The following is a 19,255-nucleotide window of genomic DNA, read 5'->3' as shown; positions in this document are numbered from 1 at the left end:
CAGGTTTTTCTACTTCTTTTTTTCTGGACAGTTCTTAGCCCTTTGAATTTTTGTATAAAATTTTTTAGAATAATCTTGTCATTCCTCTCTTTTACTCTCTCTCTCACGCACACACACATACACATGCACGAAAGGTGGATTTATTGGGACTGACTTAACTGTATTGAATCATTTAATCAATTTGGGGAGAATTGATACCTTTAGAATTTAGTGTCACAATCCATAAACCTGTAGTATATCTATCTCTCCATTTATTTAAATTTCCTTCAGAAAAAACTTTATTGGTGGTCTTGCCCATGTGTCATTAGATTTATTCTTAGGTATTTGGTATGGAAAGATATAGGTATGATTATTGAGGGGCTCTGCCTGATGCCCATTCTATTCTCTATTGAGTCTCAGTTGCTGTTGATTTCAGAAAGCTCAACTTAGTTCGGAGATAATATGGACAGCAGAGTTTTGTGTGGAAGGTCTCCAGAGATTTAAGAATTAAAAGCAAACTTAATGGTAGCAGTTAAGATTTTGTGCTGAAACAGTTTTTATATTTAGTATTTAGATTTTTGAAACACGAAATATTTGTAGTCATGATGTACAATTACAATATGGACATCTTGGTCATTACTATGTAAAGTAATCCTTTTTAGTTAAATGAAATGCTGTACATTTTAGGTGTGGTTTTAATTTAGGTTTGAAAATCATAACATTTCGGGACCAGCAGTTAGTGTGATGGCTATGTCGCTGAACTCCCATGTAGTCAACTACGGTTCGAGTCCCGGACCCGGTGGCTTAAATTCACACCGGGCGCATGTGCATGTGTGCCCAAGATCCTGAGAGGAGAATGGAGGAGAAGGGATTGTGGCGTGGCCATGCTCCCTAGGGGGTGATTTCTCGCTTTCTATCTCTCTCTCTTAATCTTTCTGGCTAGCGCATGCACCTTACAGCAAAAACCTCTATTAAAAAAAAAAATCATAACATTTCACTATGGTTTTACATTTTTATAGCAGAGGGAGTTATGAGTGTACGAGGAGACTTGGACAGTAGTATTAAAATGTATAAAAATATACTGTGATACAGTTAGACAGTTAATGTGTTTTCAGATTTGTGGTGCTGTTTATTCATGGCAGAACTTTTACTAGAAACTTGAGGAGTGTGAGGAAGATCTCATTGTGACTTTTACAAATTGCTTAACATTTCAGTACCTTGATTTCTTCTGTCTGAACAAGGAGTAAAGTAATAGTACTCATCTTTGTGAAGGACTTAGTATCTAGCTCATAAGTGCTTAGTATGCATTATCTATTATTTTTTCCTTCTATAAATATTTAAGCACTAAGAGGGCACTTAAAAGATTTTGTCTTATCACTGTCTTCTTATCTTCTGAGTACTGATTATATAGACACAATTTCTTCATTAATGGAGGTTGCAATCTTGTCAGTACAAATCATTGTAGGTAATAAATCATGTTCACAAAAAGGTAAATAAATACAGCCTCATGCTTCCCTGAGAAACTTTAGTTGTTTGTAGAACATCTACTTGCTAATTTGTATAATGATAGTGTTATTTCATTTGCTTAACTTAAAAATCCTAGGGTTGATTCCATGGCCTGGTGGTTGAGGAAGCCAGATCCCACCTGGCTAACCATCGTTTTTCAAGCTGCTTTGAAAAACACCCAGGGTGGGTTTGTGTACATGTTCAAAATTTCAACAAGAGGAAGAAATGGAAGAGAAGGGATTGTGGTACAACCTCATCCCATTGCAGGGATACTTTATCCCTCTTTTTATCCCTCCTGCTGTCTGGCAAGCACATGTGTCCTCTGTAATTAAAAGAAGAAGAAGGAAAAAAAAAAAAAAAGACAGCTGTTGAAATCCTGAAGAGAATCTTAGACTTTTGACCTGTGATTATGCAGTTTTTTGCTTGTGCCAGTTTTTGCTTGTGCTGCTGATAGTCAAGTCCTCTCTGTCCTGAGAGTTAAAAGACCATGTTTTCTAGTTTTGCAGCTAATTTCCTTCACAACTTCTTGTAAATTACTTCTTACCCTGTCTGTCATTGAAAGGGTTTGTATTCAGTGATTTCTGTGGTCTCTTAACTCTCATTTTGTTATTTGATTTTTCCAAATTATGTGATGTTCTAGAGGAAGGGAGCAGGAATCCATTTATAACGAATATTTGCCTGAACACCAAAAGCTGAAGCATAAGTATTGAACCCATACGCCATAATCATATTTTGGTTTTATTTTATTCTAGATGCCAGAAGTGGGTAGAGAATTGTAGGAGAGCAGACTTAGAAGATAAAACACCTGATCAACTAAATAAACATTATCGATTATGTGCCAAACATTTTGAGACCTCAATGATCTGTAGAACTGTAAGTAATACAAGATTTCTTTCTTTCTCTCTGTCTGGTTGGAAATGTAAATATTTATCTATTAATGTTGGTATATCCCTATACCTTGCCTCATAAAGGTGAAGACAATTTCAGAGTTGAATAATATCTTTTCTGTTTTTCAAACCTGATTTTCCCCTACCTCTTCCCAATGTCCTGTTTCCATTCACCTAAGGTAACCACTTAGGAACTTCTTTAGCATTCAGAAAATATGAAATATGAGATGATTAAAAAGTATGTATGTATTTAAATGTTTTTATCTGGAGCAACTTCTCTATAGCTTTTGAGTAACATTTTCATCTAGCAGTCGGACTCTTTGTCTTCCTGTTTCTCTTAGAACCAACCCTTAATTTTGATGTGCTAGGTACAACAGGAAACAAATCACATAGGTAACATGAAAACAACTCCCAGGGTCATTTGCAATTTCATGCCAAGACTTAAGTTATCTGTATAAGGTTGACTAAGTCACTTTCTCTGGGTCCCAGTTTCTTTTTTCTTTATGGAGAGGTTTTTGCTATAGGGTGTGTGTGCTCGCCAGAAAGACAGAGAGAGAATGACAGAAAGTGAAAGCGAGAAATCATCCCCCGGAGGGGATGGCCACACTGCAACCCTTCTCCATTATCCTCTCAGGATCTTGGGCACGCGCGCACATGCACCCAGCATGAGTTTAAGCTACCAGGTCCAGGACTCAAACTGTGGTCAACTACATGGGAGTCCAGCGACAGAGTCATTATGCCATCTACTGGTCCCTCTGCGCCCTAGTTTCTAAGGAGGAGATTAAACTAGTTAACTACTGAGGTCTGAGATTTTTAGCCCTCTATAACTGCTGTAGTTCATAAAAGGCACAAATAGGGTAGATTTGATTGAAATGAAGCAGTTAAAACTCTTAAAAGTGGGACCAGCAGATAGTGTAATGGATAAGTTGTGAATTCCCATGTAGTTGACTATGGTTCGAGTCCCAGACCTGGTGGCTTGAAACTCACGCTAGGCACATGTGTATGTGTATCTAAGATCCCGAGAGGAGGATAGAGGAGAAGGGATTGGCCATCCCCCCTGGGAAGTAATTTCTTGCTTTCTGTCTGTCTGTCTGTCTGTCTCTCTCTCCAATGAGTGTACACACACTATAGCAAAAATCTCTAAAAATAAATAAATATAAAGCAATTAAAAGCTAGTTAGGAAGATAGTTTTCCTAAATAACATATCCTTGTTTAGGTATCACTAATATATCGTCTCAGATATTGGGATAGACATAAACTTGATTTGAAGGTACTCTATATTGTTACGTAGCAATTTATTTTGATATTTTTTTCAGATACATTTTACAGAGGCATCAGAAACTAAAGAATGATTGGGTTATTTTATTTCTCAAAATTAATTGAAGCAGATACTTGTGAAGTCACTGGGAGGTGAGCCAATTCCGGTTCAACAGTTTAATCACAAATATTTGAGGGATATTTTTGCCTTGCTTTGTTAAGAGGGTAATAATGATAAACCAAAATAAGAGATGTCATATGTTTAAAAGGCAAACTACTTTTATGTTCTTGACATTAAATAAAAATATCCCAAATTATTATTCTAAATGCATAAGTCATGCATTTTTTAATTTTAGTAATAAATATAGACTCTTAAATAGATCACTTCAACCGAATTGCTGTGACAAATTTCAAATATAGTTCACTCTTATTTTACATTTAGTCAGAGTATAGAACAGAAAGGTGAGCTAGGTTTGCTTGAATTTCCAAATGATTCTTTAAACTTGAATAAATTAATCCAAATGTGAGAAAATGTTGATGGAAGATGCTATTAAAAGCTGAATTTATCTAATATCTATATCCAGATGTTCAAGAGTTTGGGCTTCATTAGTTTGGCATTTAAGCACTCATCAGTGGACATTCATGACTAGTTCAGCCCAGATTGATTATTTTGTTATCTTTGATGCTAGAGTTACGATCAGTGCTATATGTTCAGACTTTATTTCACTAAAGATGAAATGTTGATATAAAGCTAAAATGATCATGTGTGTTAATATAGCCATTTTGGCATGTATACTTATAAATAAATATATATATATATGGTGCCACGTGTTTTTCATTCATACATTCTGTTTTTTTTGTTTTATAATATCTTTGCTTTATTTGCATATAGCAAATTAATTTGATTTGAATTGTAGAAATGTATTAGGATGTTTTATCCTGTTCCTCCTTATTATAATTGGTGAGATATTGAGAGTTGAATGTATGTGTATGTTTGCTAATTTTTGAGACCTCTACTCAGTGGGAAAGATGGGAAGCTATGGATATCATAGTTTTTGCTCCCATTAGGGGTTGTGTCCCTAGTAAATCCCTGATTCAAATTCCCTAGTAGATTCAGGATCTAGTCCACCTTAGAACCCTAAGTGTCATTAAGCAACTAGTTTTTCTTTTTTATGTTTTCTGCATACATAGGATTAAACTAGAAAATACTGAGTAGAAATTATTCCCAAATGTGTTAACTCTGGATAAAACTCCAGCTAGTGCATTCCACTTATATACATGCTTTCCCTTTGTGTCTTTCTAATCTTTCTGCCCTGGGTGAGAAAGCTGGGGAGTTATTTATTTATTATTTAAAGAGAGATTTTTGCTGTAGGGCACATGCATTCCCCAGAGAGATGGGAAAAGACAGAAAGTAAGAAATCACCCCCTGGGGGAATGGCCACACTGCAATCCATTTTTTTCCATTTTACTCTCAGGTTTTTGGGTACATATGCCTCTTGTGAATTTTAAACCACTGTGTCTGGGACTCAAACCGCCGTTAACTATGTGGGAGTCCAGCAATGTAATTGTTATGCCATCTGTTGGTCACCCAGAGAAAGCTTTTTAAATGTGTCTTCTTTTTATGGTTGCAAATTCAGAATGAGATTAAAGGCATTGTTTGGACTAGCTGAGGGGAATATAATAGCAGTTGTTTATCTTTTACTCTCCCCTTTAATCATCTTCTTGTTCCTACATAGCCTCCTCTTGGCTGGCTGTGGAAAGGTGTCACCATTTAAGTATGCATCTAGCTTCTAGCCATGTTGGCTTAGGCTAATGGGAAGTAGGGAGTAGTAATGTCATCCTTTAATGACAGGATCATTAGAACTAGAAGGGAATTTAGAGTGATCTAGTTTAGTGTTTGCAAGAAGATGTCATTTTTATCACTTGTGTGAGAGATGATTTCAAGTGGTACAAGAATAATTTCTGGTTTTTATTAAAAAATTTTTTGTTTTAAGCTTCTTTACCCATTTCTTCTGTGAGAGAAAGAGAAATGGAGAGATATGCACTTCCAACAGGGTCTTCATGCCAAAATCTAACACCTGATGTGTACAGAGAAACCTTGGCATGTGAACCTGGGACCTTCCATGTGGCTTCAGTATTGCCGTGCCACTAAATTTTTGTTCTAGGTGACAACTGGCCGTAAATTTTTATTTTAGAAATTTTGTAATTTGTGTGAAAAATATAACTAGTTCATCAAATCATCATTCTTTCAGTTTATTGCTTAATGCAACATTAACAAAAAAAATAACCAGCTTTGTAGCTCAGGCAGTATCCTACTGATCTGCAGTACTGGAAGCCACGAGGGCTACCGTGGGTTCAGATCCTGAGCTGAAATACATTGTGTTCACACACCGTGGTGCTGAGACGCTGACTAGCTCAAGAGCTGTGGGAAGGGGATCATGGCATAACAAGACCCTGTTGGGATGCTTTTCTCTCTTTCTGTCACATGTGCATCTGCACATGCTCTTGCAATGAAAAAATAAGCAAACTTTATTTAAAAAATAAAGTGGTATTCATTTTTTAAAAGTGAGTAGATTGTGTTACAGATGGTGGTGTAACTGAAAGGGCAAACATTATGAATACCAGTAATGTGAATGATTTCATTTTGGGAAATGTCGATCTAGTTGAATACCTGAATATTATTCAGAAGAGGAAACTGTGGTCCAAAAAGGAGAAAATAAATTAGCCAGGGTCTCTTAGTCACTGGTAGAGTTCGAACTAGTTCTTAGGTCTCCCAGGTCCTAGTCCAGTGTGACTTACACTGTGCCTCAGTACTTCTCCGTAATAATCTGCCCTCTTGTATGTTCTGTAATAATACTTCCCTCCTTTACCTGCATTCACTCCACTTTTGATAATACAGGGGGCTTCAGAAGGCTCATGGAAATGAGTAGTATGAGTAAACTGTCCCTGGATTTCAATTTTTTTGCTCCAAAATAAACTTGAATTTTATTTTCCATTTATCGAAGTCCTTTTGTATTATCAAAAGTGGAGTGAACACTAGGTAAAGGAGAGATACATTATTGTAGAATTTCAAGGACAGATTATGTGGGAGCCTTGAGCATCCATAGATTTGATGGGTTCGTGGAAGGACAAACAGATAAAAGTCACTAAAGGTTGAATTAGAAATATATATGCAAAATACAGATACATTTAAAAAATTTTCCCCCAAATATGATTTTTTCAGCTTTGTGATATTTGTAGTATATATTCTGTCATAATAAGACATCAATTAATGAGAAGGTGACAACTCATTACCCTCTAAAATAACCCTGAAAAACATGTTAATTTTTATGCCTACCATCAGTTTAATTCCTTAATTTTTAATCGGTTGCCAGAGGGCAAATGCAGATAAGCATGAGAAATGGTAACTGAACTTCACTGACATCAGAACACTTCAGAGCTGGAGTTGAAGGAGTATTGGGGAGGTCATTAAAATAGAATCTGATTTATGTAATACATTCTTAAGGATCATCTCTGAATTTATATATCTTTCTTTTTCAGAGCCCTTATAGAACAGTTCTTCGAGATAATGCAATACCAACAATATTTGATCTCACCAGTCATCTGAACAATCCCCATAGCAGACATAGAAAACGAATAAAAGAATTGGTATGTTGATGTGCCTTCAGCTTTCCTGCTTCTCATAGCACTATGAAATCAAATATGGATGTGTTTATGTTAAAATTATTCCCAGTTACTCTCTCTCAAAGGTAGCATAATGGAAAATGAATGCTGTAATAACTAGAGTGGCCTACATGTGGAACAACTAGTTGGTTTTAGTATTTAAATTGGAAAACTCTCCCCCAGATTTAGGCAGTTGATACAAATTTGGGGCATTTTATTGCAGTTCTTTAAGAGTATATGCATTCTTCCTTAGATTACTTCCAAATACTTAAGGTTCTTATTGTTATGTTATAGTCATGAAGAAGCTTCCCCCCCCCCCCCCAGCCCCCGATATATTCAAAATTGTTTTAAAATTTTGCTTTAGGGCACGTGCAGTTGCCAGAGAAAAAGAGAGAGAGATAGAAATCATCCCCCAACAGGGAATGACCACACTGCAGTCCTTTCTCTTTGTCTCTTTTTGGGGTTTGGGGCATGCACACACATGCCCAGCATGTTTTTCAAGCCTCTGAGTCCAGGATTTGAACCATGTAGTCAGCCATGTGGGATCCAGCATTTTAACCTCCGTGACACCTGCTAGCTCATATATCTTTTTGTTAAAAAAAATAATAAATAATTAAAAACTTTTCTGGAAGGACTTCTATAAGGTACATAATTGTCTGCTCTTGAAAGTTAGGTACATGCTGGCTAAACCATCAGAGGGTTTGGGTATAGAGGGAAGGTTTCCATTGTCTTCCTAATTTTTTAAATTTAATTTATTTTTTCTTTCTTGAGCTTCATTATATGTTTTCAAGGTTTATAAACTTCATCTGGGATATTTGAATGTTTGCCGTTTTCTGTTTCTAAAATTATTTTAATAATCTTTTCAAAGAACCAGTAATTTTGTTAATAGTTGCTGTACTTGGGAGTTATTTGTTTCTTTTTAATTTGAGAGATTTATTTTTGGTCTCTTTTTCTAGATTCTTGAATGTTTAGTTCATGTTTATGTGTATTCATGCAAATGTCTACGTCAGTCTTAGCTATATTACACAATTTTAGACATGTCATGCTTTCATTGTTTAGCTATAAGATTTTGCTTTTTCCTATTTCTTTAACATAGGATTGTTTTGATTTTAGTTTCCAAAAATATATTTTTAATTTTTATTTCAAATATTATAAGTGAAGCAAAAAAGATAAATATAGTCTATGTGATGTTGGCTCTGTGGCTTTTAACATTTATTATTGCTATTAAAGTTTGATGCCAGCTTGTTTCTTGTCCCTATTTAGGTGATCTGCTGTTTATCCCTCAAAACTTTTTTTCTTTGTATTTGACATTTTAAATTTTATTAAATTACGTTTAGGTATGAGTTTTTATCTTATCGAACCTTTTTACCCTTTACATTCGAAGACTTACAGCTTAAGCTCCAAGAAATCCTTGTTTTTACTTTTTTTGGTGCATTTCTTCTCCTTTGTTTCTATTTCTCTGGGACTCACCGTAGGAGAATGCTGTCACTCACAGCAGTTGCACAGCTTTCTTCACAGTGATGTGTATCAGGTGCCAGGAGCTCAGCGACTTCCCTTGGTTGTCGTTTCTGTATCTGCCCCTTAGGGACCTCACATTTCTCCTAGCAGACACACTCTTGCAGATCTGCCACCCAAGGGAGTGTTCCAGGCTGCCCTACAGGAAACCTCCTGTCTCCCGGGGTCACGGACACTGCTGCTTTCCTGCTGCAGGACAGTAACGAGTGGTCGCAGTCTCAGTGTTGGAGAGTTGGAGGGAGCGTAAGGGATGCAGGTGGGAAGTCCTTCTTAAGTCCAGCCCTCTCTGTGCCACTAGGCCCCTGTGTCTGCACATCGAGTTCTCTTCATGCTGGCACCCTATTGCCCTTCGCTTCCTGGGGTTTCTCACTGCTTTTGTGTACAGTTCTGGGCTCAGCAGCCTTCCTCTTACGTGGCATGTCTAGGGTTAGGTTAAGAAAGGGAGTGACATGTGTTCTATTGAATTTGATCCTGCGTTCCATCATGTACTTTCATGCGTTGTTAGCCAGTAAACACTTGGATTCCAAGACTGTAGTGATTTAGGTGGAAAGTAAGTTAAATGATGTGTTCTTTCCCCTCTAGGACTTTAGTATAAACTTGGAGTTGTAAGCAAATTATTGTTCTCGTCGTTTTCCATCATCTGTCTGTCTGAAGAATGTATTCCATATAAAGAATTTATGTTCTCGAAAGAATTAAATTTGACTCAAAATACGCTTTTTTTTGGGTGAGTCTAAGACTAAATACATAAGAGGTCAGTTTTAAAGATGATTTGTTTTTCCCTTTTTTCTTGTTATTTAGAGTGAAGATGAAATCAGGACACTTAAACAGAAAAAAAGTAAGTGATAAGTGTTAATGACTCAACTTGAGAATGCCTTTTAAAAAGGCCTTGACCTGGTAAGGACTGGTAAATACGTTTTGTGTCCAAAGCCTATTTTGAGAATGGATGCAAGTGTGGCTGGCTTTGTCTTGTGGTCTGGAGTTGCCTGTGAGAGTGAATTTTTCTTTCAGTTTTTCTTCACTGAGTGCCCTGTGCCATACACTCTGCCAAGGGCAGACCTCACGCTGTTGTGAATTATTCTAAGTGCTTTGCTTATAGTAACTCATTGATTCTCATGAGCCCTGAGATGAGTATCATTCTTTTCCCCCTGGTACATAAGGGGACATGCATGGACTCAGGCAGAAGGGAGGGAAAGGTACTCGGTGCAGAAGCAGAGTGGCATGAAAAGGGCTACTAGATTTGGGGTACAACACCCATATTTGTGTTTTTGGTGTTTCAGATAACCCACGATGGTTAGAAAATAAACCTAAAAGGAATTCCAGAGGCCAGAACTTGCAGAGTTGATACTGTTGGAAAAAGGGAACCATAGAGGAGTTTGAGAGTAGGGGGGTAGCAGAGACCTGATTTCCATGTTACTTAGAGCACTCTATATGATGAGCAAAGGTAACACTGGAGGGAGGGAGGCTAGTTAGGCATTCAGCAGACCAAATACAAGCTGAAAGACTGAGTGAAGGCAGTGACTTAAATGGTGGACAAAAGGAAATGGATTCAGGGAACTCAGGGAACTTATAAACCTATGACTTGCATGTAGAAAGGTGCTCAAAGGAGAAAGACAAGACTTCTCCCTTTATTTTTGTTCTTTCACGAGCATCTTTTTGAGAAATTAAAAACAATAGTATTAGTTCTTGAGAACTGAAAAGGCATGTGTGATGGAGGAAGAGGGGGAGGGAGGCAGGCAGAAAGGTGTCAAGGTACCCTCAGCTCTCAGCGGGGAAGAGCTGATGTGGTGTAGAACCACCGCTCGTAGGGTATGCTGTGCAGCAGTGCCGCCATCAGTTGGGTAAAGTGTGCTGCCCCTGCACTTGCTGGACCCTGCTGGAGCTTGGTGGGGCCTGGGGTATCCAGGAACAGTGGGCACAGGCTCCAGTGGCCCGGATATTGCTTTGTACCTGGATAGCCTGTTCCCCTCTTCCACTGTGGTGCTTTTGCTGTAGTACTTCCCACCAGCTGAAGTGCCCTTCCTGCTTATGTGCTCCTTGTCCTCCTTCTTCCAGTACACCTTCTTTATTCTGAGTTTTTCTGAACCTCTTCCATCCACAGTGATACTGCACAACTCTTAGTGGACCTCTCATAGTCTTATGTATTAGGAATTAAATTCTAACTATGATTCCACAGATTAGGCTTCTTTTCCTGATGCTACCACTGACCCATAAGACTTGGCAGGACATTTTACCTGCGGGGCCTCAGTTTTCACATCTATATCTGAAGAGATCAGGCTGAGATTTCTAATATTCTAGTATGAACTTTAACTGTCACTGCAATCTCTATTACATTGGTTTATATAGCTCTCTTGTGTCTCCTGTAAAAATGCGGCTTTAATGACTTTATAGAAACAGCGTCAGCATGAGTGGGAGTCAGACAAGCTTGGATTCGAATTCCACTTCCATCCTTCTATGACCTTGGTTGGGCAAGTTAAGTTACTATCCTCATTAGTCACATAGGGTTGGTACCACTTGAACGAAGAGTTCTGTCATACTTGTAAAACACCAAGCACAGTGCCTCAGTAAATATTAGTTCTCATCCCCTTCCTTATAGTCTGTGTAATATATGAAGTGCCTTGTTACTAAGTTTATAAAAAAATCATTCTTTTCGTAGCACGTACACTCAGGCTTACGTCTTTACCGTGTTTGTCTCTTGCACTAGAGGATGTCTTGTTTTAATCCATATCCTAGTCTGTGGTCCTGTAGATGCCCTGGTGAATGTTGAAATGAATGAGTTTGTGAATTTTAAATACTTAGCCAATCAAAAATGTAAGACTTCTATTGTGTAGAGTTCCTCACGAGCCTGCTTGTAAAATCAGTTGTTTGTTTTCCAGTTGACGAGACTTCCGAACAGGAGCAAAAACACAAAGAGACAAATAACAGCAATGCCCAGAACCCCAGTGCGGAGGAGGGGGGTGAAGAACCGGATGAGGACATTTTACCTTTGACCCTGGAAGAGAAGGAGAACAAAGAATACTTAAAATCTTTATTCGAAATTTTGATTCTGATGGGAAAACAAAACATACCTCTGGATGGACACGAGGCTGATGAGATTCCAGATGGTCTCTTCACTCCTGATAACTTTCAAGCCCTGCTGGAGTGCCGTATAAACTCTGGCGAAGAAGTCCTGCGAAAGCGCTTTGAAACGACAGCAGTCAACACATTGTTCTGCTCGAAAACACAGCAGAAACAGATGCTGGAGATCTGCGAGAGCTGCATCCGCGAGGAGACACTCAGGGAGGTGAGGGACTCACACTTCTTCTCCATCATCACTGACGACGTGGTGGACATCGCTGGGGAGGAGCAGCTGCCTGTGCTGGTGAGGTTCGTCGATGAATCTCATAACTTGAGAGAGGAGTTTGTGGGCTTCCTGCCTTATGAAGCCGACGCGGAAATTTTGGCTGTGAAATTTCACACTACAATAACCGAGAAATGGGGGTTGAATATGGAGTATTGTCGTGGCCAGGCCTACATCGTGTCCAGTGGATTTTCTTCGAAAATGAAAGTTGTTGCTTCTAGACTGTTAGAGAAATATCCCCAAGCCATCTATACACTCTGTTCTTCATGTGCCTTAAACATGTGGTTGGCAAAATCAGTGCCCGTTATGGGAGTGTCTGTGGCACTGGGGACAATCGAGGAAGTTTCTTCCTTTTTCCATCGATCACCGCAACTGCTTTTAGAACTTGACAATGTGATTTCTGTTCTTTTTCAGAACAATGAAGAAAGGGGCAAAGAACTGAAGGAAATTTGCCGTTCTCGGTGGACAGGGAGGCATGATGCTTTTGATATTTTAGTGGATCTCTTGCAAGCACTTGTTTTATGTTTAGATGCTATAAATAGTGACACAAATATTCGATGGAACAACTGTATAGCTGGCAGAGCATTCGTGCTCTGTAGTGCAGTAACAGATTTTGATTTCATTGTTACCATTGTTGTTCTTAAAAATGTCCTGTCTTTTACAAGAGCCTTTGGGAAAAATCTGCAGGGGCACACCTCCGATGTCTTCTTTGCAGCCAGCAGCTTGACTGCAGTACTGCATTCACTCAACGAAGTGATGGAAAATATCGAGGTTTATCATGAGTTTTGGTTTGAAGAAGCCACCAATTTGGCAACCAAACTCGATATTCAAATGAAACTCCCTGGGAAATTTCGCAGAGCTCAGCAAGGTAACTTGGAATCTCAACTAACCTCAGAGAGTTACTATAAAGAGACCCTGAGTGTTCCGACAGTGGAGCATATTATTCAGGAGCTTAAAGATATCTTCTCAGAACAGCACCTCAAAGCTCTTAAATGCTTGTCTCTGGTACCCTCAGTCATGGGACAGCTTAAGTTCAACACGTCAGAGGAACACCATGCCGACATGTACAGAAGTGACCTGCCCAATCCTGACACGCTCTCAGCCGAGCTTCATTGTTGGAGAATCAAATGGAAACACAGAGGGAAGGACATAGAACTTCCCTCCACTATTTACGAGGCCCTCCATCTGCCCGACATCAAGTTCTTCCCTAATGTGTACGCACTGCTGAAGGTCTTGTGCATCCTTCCTGTGATGAAGGTTGAGAACGAGCGCTATGAGAATGGACGGAAGCGTCTCAAAGCATACTTGAGGAACACTTTGACAGACCAAAGGTCGAGTAACCTAGCTTTGCTTAACATAAATTTTGATATAAAACATGATCTGGATTTAATGGTAGACACATATATCAAACTCTATACAGCAAAGTCAGAGCTTCCTGCAGATCATTCAGAAACCATCGGAAATACCTAAGACTTTTATAGCAGGTTTGGTCTGATATTTGACATTTGGAAGGAAACTGTAAGATCTATGTAGGCCACTGAATCATTGAATGTCTGCCCATAGGCCTCCATTTGAATACATTAGCCATGGATAATCTACCTATTTAAATGGCCCCTGTTTGAACTCTCATGCCTTGAAGACCTGTCTGTTCTTCCAGAAGACAGTATTGAAAGCGCCACCTCTTTCTTTGGTGTGAATTCTGCCAGTGGCACTCTGGAATTGTTTTAGCTAAGTCATCTTAAACATAACCTTTATTACCACTGTGGATTCTGTTGGGTACCCAAGTTACCAATTCTTTGAAGAAATACATTTTGAAGGAGTGTGGGAGGAAAGAATACATTTCATAAAATATTACAGTGGAGCCACATTGTTTGACTAGTAAAGGTTTCAAGTACATTGTTAAAAAAAAAACTGAAATGGATAGTTAAGGGAATTACCAGAGAAAGAAGCTAAGCGCTCACCCACCAAGGATTTCAATGTAGATTTTGACTTTACCAAATGAATTTAAAGGAATAATTTATAGTCCAAGTTTGGATGAAATAACTTGCACTTGTTCCATGTCTGGTTATCGCTGTTTACATTCCTTTGTTGAGGCTATATCTTCATATTCATAAGCTTTTTAGCCGATAATATTGAACACTTGGTTTCATGGTCAGGACAGAATCAGGCCATGGATCCTGACAGTGGACTCATCTGTCTTCTGTCTTCTTCCATGACTGTATTTATTGCCTCATCTTGGTTTATGAGCAAAACCTGGAGAACTTAGGAAAATAGCTGTTTTGTGATTTATCTAGAAATAATACAGAAAATATTGCTGTTATTTTTGGTGAAGAAAATCAATTTTGTATAGTTTATTTCAATCTAAATAAAATGTGAATTTTGTTTAAAATTCAGGTACATTATTTTTGGTGGGGTCAAAGCATAGTTTTGTAGTAAATTCTCTCTAAAAATATTTGATATTCATGGCCAGCCAGGTAGCATGGTGTTTGGGGCAACTGGATCCCCAGTTTGGTTGCACAGTTCTAGTCCCAGACCTGGTGGCTTGGAAAATGTGCAGGGCATGTGTATGTGTGCGCCTAAATCCCTAGAGGAGAAGGGATTGTAGCGTGGCCATCCTCCCCCTCAGACCAAGTAGTAATATATTTTCCTCTCTCTCTGTCTCTTTGGCAAATGCACATGCCATATAACAAAAACTAAAATATATTACTACTTGGTATAGAAAAGGACATTCTAATAAATTACTAAATGTAAAATTTATCTAACTAATGTGTTTTATGTTATATATTATATAGCTCCTGATGTCTATCTGGGTTTGTATTGTTGCTGCCTCAAATGTGAATGAATATAATTGTGGAGCTGTTACTGAATTTTTTCTGCTGGGGTAAATTAGTGTTACTTGAACTTCAGAAGGCAGGATGAGGTTAAGTTTGCTGAGTTGTAATGATAGCCAACAGCGTGTGTGTTTGTGCTGAGCGAGACCAGCATGTGTGTCAGGTCAGGACCTGACCCATATGAATGATAAAAGGATAGTGAGTTTACCTTATATCTGGTGCTCAAAAAGATGCCTCTGTCCTTGACAGAACTGACCAAGTTCCTAATGACAGAATGCCGGTGAAAGAGATTCAGAAATGGCCTTTCAGCACTTGTATCCACAGAGTGGTGTGACCCTGACAGATTGTTTAACTTGAGTCTGTTTCCTCAATTATAAAAGCCTACCTTAAGGTTAGATAATTTTATGATCAGTGACCTATGGCTACTTAACAATGTCCCAATACTTAGTGGCCCAAATAAACAGTTATCATTCTCAATTGAGTGGATTGGTTAAGTGCCATTTGCTAGTCTCAGCTGGGCTCTGCATTCAGCTGGCAGATTGGCTGAGGGCTTGGGCTTAGGTCATGATGGTCTCAGAGTACCAAGAAGACAGGGCAGTAACTCCAAAACCTGGGCTCAAGAACTCACAGAATGTCCCTTTCATCACATTCTTTTGGTCAGAGCAAGTCTCAGCCCACCTAGATTCTAGGAATGAGGAAACAGACTCCTCTGAGGAGTTGTAAAATATGGCCCTATTTCAGTCTACTACAATAATGTGTCAAAAACATTTATGCAACAAGTTTTAGTTAAGCTTTTAAGGAGCTCATCTTTTGTTTTTGTTTTTGGTTTCTTTTTCTTTTTCTTTTTTTTTTTTTAAGGTTTTCGCCATAGGGCAAGTGTACTTACTGGACAGAGACAGCTAGTGAGAGGGAAAGTGAGAGCTCACCTCCTGGAGCAGGTAGCCATGCCAAAATCCCCTCTCCTTCTGGAATTTTGGGCACACACATACACCAGGCGTGATTTTCAACTCTCTAGGTCCACGACTTGAACTATGGTCAGCCATGTATGAGTCTAGCACTTTAATCACTGTGCTTACCTGCTAGCCTCCCATCATTTGTTTTTATATAATTTTCTAACTGGGAACCTATTGAAAGCTTAAAAATACAAACTTTGTTAAAAAGCATTTTTACAAACTCCAGTCTTTGTTGGTAGGTTGAGTCAGTGGTAGCCTCAGATGAAAGATTGTCTTTTGGGGACTGCAGGTTGCATGGTGGTTAAGGCGCTAGACTCCCACATGGCCAACTGTGGTTCAAGTCTTAGACCTAGAGGCTTGCTTTCCTCCTTCCCTTTCTCTCTGTTTCTTTCTGGTCAAATTAAACATATAATGATGATAATAAATGAAATAAAATAATTCTTTTTTTTTTCTTTTTTTTTGAGAGGTGTTTTTTGCTATAGGGCGTGTGCACTTGCCAGAAAGAGAGACAGAGAGACAGAAAGCGAGAAATCACCCCCCAGGGGGGATGGCCATGCGGCAATCCCTTCTCCTCCATTATCCTCTCAGGATCTTGGGCACGCACGCACACGCGCCCGGCATGAGTTTAAGCCACTGGGGCCGGGACTCAAACCACGGTCGACTACATGAGAGTCCAACGACATAGCCATTACACAAACTGCTGGTCCCAAATAAAATAATTCTTTAAAGAAGAAAAAAGAAAGATTGTCTTCTGTGAGATTAGGTTATTTGAAAGTTGTTAGCGGACTGACTGTTCATTCCACAAACAGGAGTTGGGTGCTCACTGTGTACCAGGCTAATCAGCTAAGTGCTAGCTTGGTACTCTGAGACCACCATGCCATAAACCCAACCCTCCCTCCCCCACAGCTGAATGCAGAGCCCAGATGGGAACCAGTCAGTCACTCATCCAGTTCACCTAACTGAAATGATAAACTATTTCTTTGGACAACTAAGTGTTGGAATGATGCTCTTTCTTTTTTTCTTTTTCTTTTTTCTTTTTTTTTCCCCATAGGGCACACATGCTCACCAAAGAGAGGCAGAGAGAGAAAGTGAGAAATCATCCCCTCTCCCTAGGGCAGGTGGCTATACTGCAGTCCTCTTCTCCATTCTCCTCTTAGGATTTTGGGCATGTACACACATGCCTGGTGTCATTTTCAAACTGCCAGGTCTGGGACTTGAACCACTGTTGGCCATGTGGAAGTAGTTCAGCACCTTAACCACCATGCCACCTGCTGACCCCAGGGCAATGCACTTTCTGATTCACAGAGCTCACACCTCTACTAGAGGCTGTCTACAGGATTGCATTTTATTACATAAACAAACTTCATAGACCTGCATAAATCAGGTTTATTGGCATTAAAAGAAAATTACAGAATACCAGTGAAACTTAGTGCATTTAAGAAAATTGGTTCTGTATTATATCTGAACAGTTTGCAAAATGTACTAGAAAATAATCGTACTGGCCCCTTGTCCATGGTTTCACTTTCTGTGGTTTCAGTTACCTGTAGTCAACTGTGGTCAGAAAATAGGTGAGTGTAATATAGTAAGATATTTTGACAAAGACGACATTTGCATAACTTAGTATATTATTATAATTCTATTTGTTATTGTTGTTAATCACGTACTGTGCCTAATTCATAAATTAGGTATGTAAGTATGTATGAGTATAGGGTTTGGTGCTGTCCATGAGATCTTGAAACATATCCCCTGCAAATAAAAAGGAACACCGTACATTTAGAAGTTAGCCTATCCAATTGGAGGAATTTTTGCTTTTGACTTTCTGCTCTTAAGTTTTGTTAGAAAGCATGTGTGCTTGCCAGAGAGACACATTGGGAGAGAGAAAGCACTCCCCCAACCCCACCCCTAGTGGGGCATGGTTACACCACAATCCCTTCTCCATTTCTCCACCCTGTTGGGATTTGGGGCATGCACACACATGCGCCCAGATGCATGTACTCTTTATTTATTAATTTCTTTTGAAAATAGAAATTCATATAGTTGAGGGCTGGTCCCAGGGCCTACTGGTTAAGAGAGCTCTCTCACGTAGCCAACTGCATGTTGGAAGCCTGAACCTTTTGACGTGGAAAACACCAGGTGCCTGTGTGTGTGTGTGCCCAAAATTCTGGCAGGAAAGAGAAATGGAGAAGGGATTGTAGCATGATTATGCCCCACTGGGTGATGCTTGTTTTCTTTCTTTCTCTCTCAGTCTCTGGTGAGCTCACGGGCCCTCTAGCAATTAAGAAAAAAGTTACACAGTTGAAGCTTAATGTAGGATGTTATCTGTAAAATAAATGAGAGTCAGTGTTTTATTAATTGGTCAGCAGATGGCATGGTGGCTAAAGGCACTGGACTCCCACATGGCCAATTGTGGTTTAAGTTTTAGAACTGGTGACTTGCTTTCTCATTCCCTCCCTCCCTCCCTCCCTCCCTCCCTCACTCACTCACTCTTGTCTGTCTCTGGTCAATTTTTAAAAATAAATAAAATAATTCTTTTTAAAAAATTGTAGTTTTCATTTAATTCTTAGAATAATATATGAGGTAGTTTTTGAGGGCTGAGTTGAAAGAGTCCTCAGTTTTGTGCTTTTTTTTTTTTTTTTTTTTTTTTTTTTTTTTTCTTTTTCTTTTCTGGTTTAAAAAAAAAAAAATTGCCAGAGGGCACATTTGCTAGCCTGGGAGAGTAGAGAAAGAGGGAAAATGAGAAGCATCCCCCTCATGGGGCGTGGTCATGCTGTAATCCCCTCTCCCATTTCCCTCGTGATTTTGGGCACGCAGATACACATGCCTGGTATATTTCTCAGGCCACTGAGTCTGGGACTTGAACCACATAGCCATGTGGGATCTAGTCACCTTAGTCACTGTGGCATGAACTGACCAATAGCCACTTCTTAAGTGCTGTATAAAGGCAGTCAGAGGGGCCAGCAGATGGCAAAATGATGACATTACCAGACTCACACATGGCCAACCATGGTTTGAGTCCCAGACCTGGTGGCTTGAAAATAACACTGGGCGCACATGCATGGGTGCCCAGGATCCCAGGAGGAGAATGGAAGAGAAGGGATTGTGGCATAGTCATTTTCCCTCCCCGGGGGGGTAGGGGTGATTTCTCATTTTCCTTCTTACTGTCTCTGTCTCTGGTGAGCACACGTGCCCTAAAACAAAAACCTCTTAAAAAAATAAAGTAAGTAACTCAGAAAGCACAGGGAAATAGTACTTGCAACGTCTATTACTGTTTTTATGACACTTCAGAGCTTACAAAGCACCTCGAATCATCTCATTCCAATGGTCAGA

At 39.2% G+C, this 19,255-nt stretch overlaps 1 protein-coding gene across 3 annotated transcripts; it reads left to right on the top strand.

Annotated features, from left to right (window-relative positions):
- Positions 1 to 2,269: 2,269 nt before the first annotated feature.
- On the top strand, positions 2,270 to 14,709 carry THAP12 (THAP domain containing 12). 3 transcript variants are annotated; one of them, XM_027774228.1, is made up of 6 exons: positions 2,270 to 2,358; positions 3,689 to 3,782; positions 7,170 to 7,277; positions 8,915 to 9,063; positions 9,606 to 9,642; positions 11,681 to 14,709. In XM_027774228.1, exons 4-6 carry the CDS (start codon positions 9,058 to 9,060, stop codon positions 13,612 to 13,614), a joined length of 1,977 nt encoding a protein of 658 aa, XP_027630029.1. In that variant the 5' UTR covers positions 2,270 to 2,358; positions 3,689 to 3,782; positions 7,170 to 7,277; positions 8,915 to 9,057; the 3' UTR covers positions 13,615 to 14,709. The 3 variants fall into 3 exon arrangements, with proteins under 3 accessions (XP_027630029.1, XP_027630027.1, XP_027630025.1); XM_027774226.1 differs by having other exon boundaries at positions 8,898 to 9,063; XM_027774224.1 differs by having other exon boundaries at positions 8,878 to 9,063.
- Positions 14,710 to 19,255: the final 4,546 nt, after the last annotated feature.

The sequence above is a fragment of the Tupaia chinensis genome, unplaced genomic scaffold (assembly GCF_000334495.1).
Source record: "Tupaia chinensis unplaced genomic scaffold, TupChi_1.0 Scaffold000047_1, whole genome shotgun sequence".
In the NCBI taxonomy this organism is placed as follows: domain Eukaryota; kingdom Metazoa; phylum Chordata; class Mammalia; order Scandentia; family Tupaiidae; genus Tupaia; species Tupaia belangeri.
The sequence above is the reverse complement of the archived record's forward strand: the minus strand, read 5'-3'. Positions and strand labels throughout refer to the sequence as shown.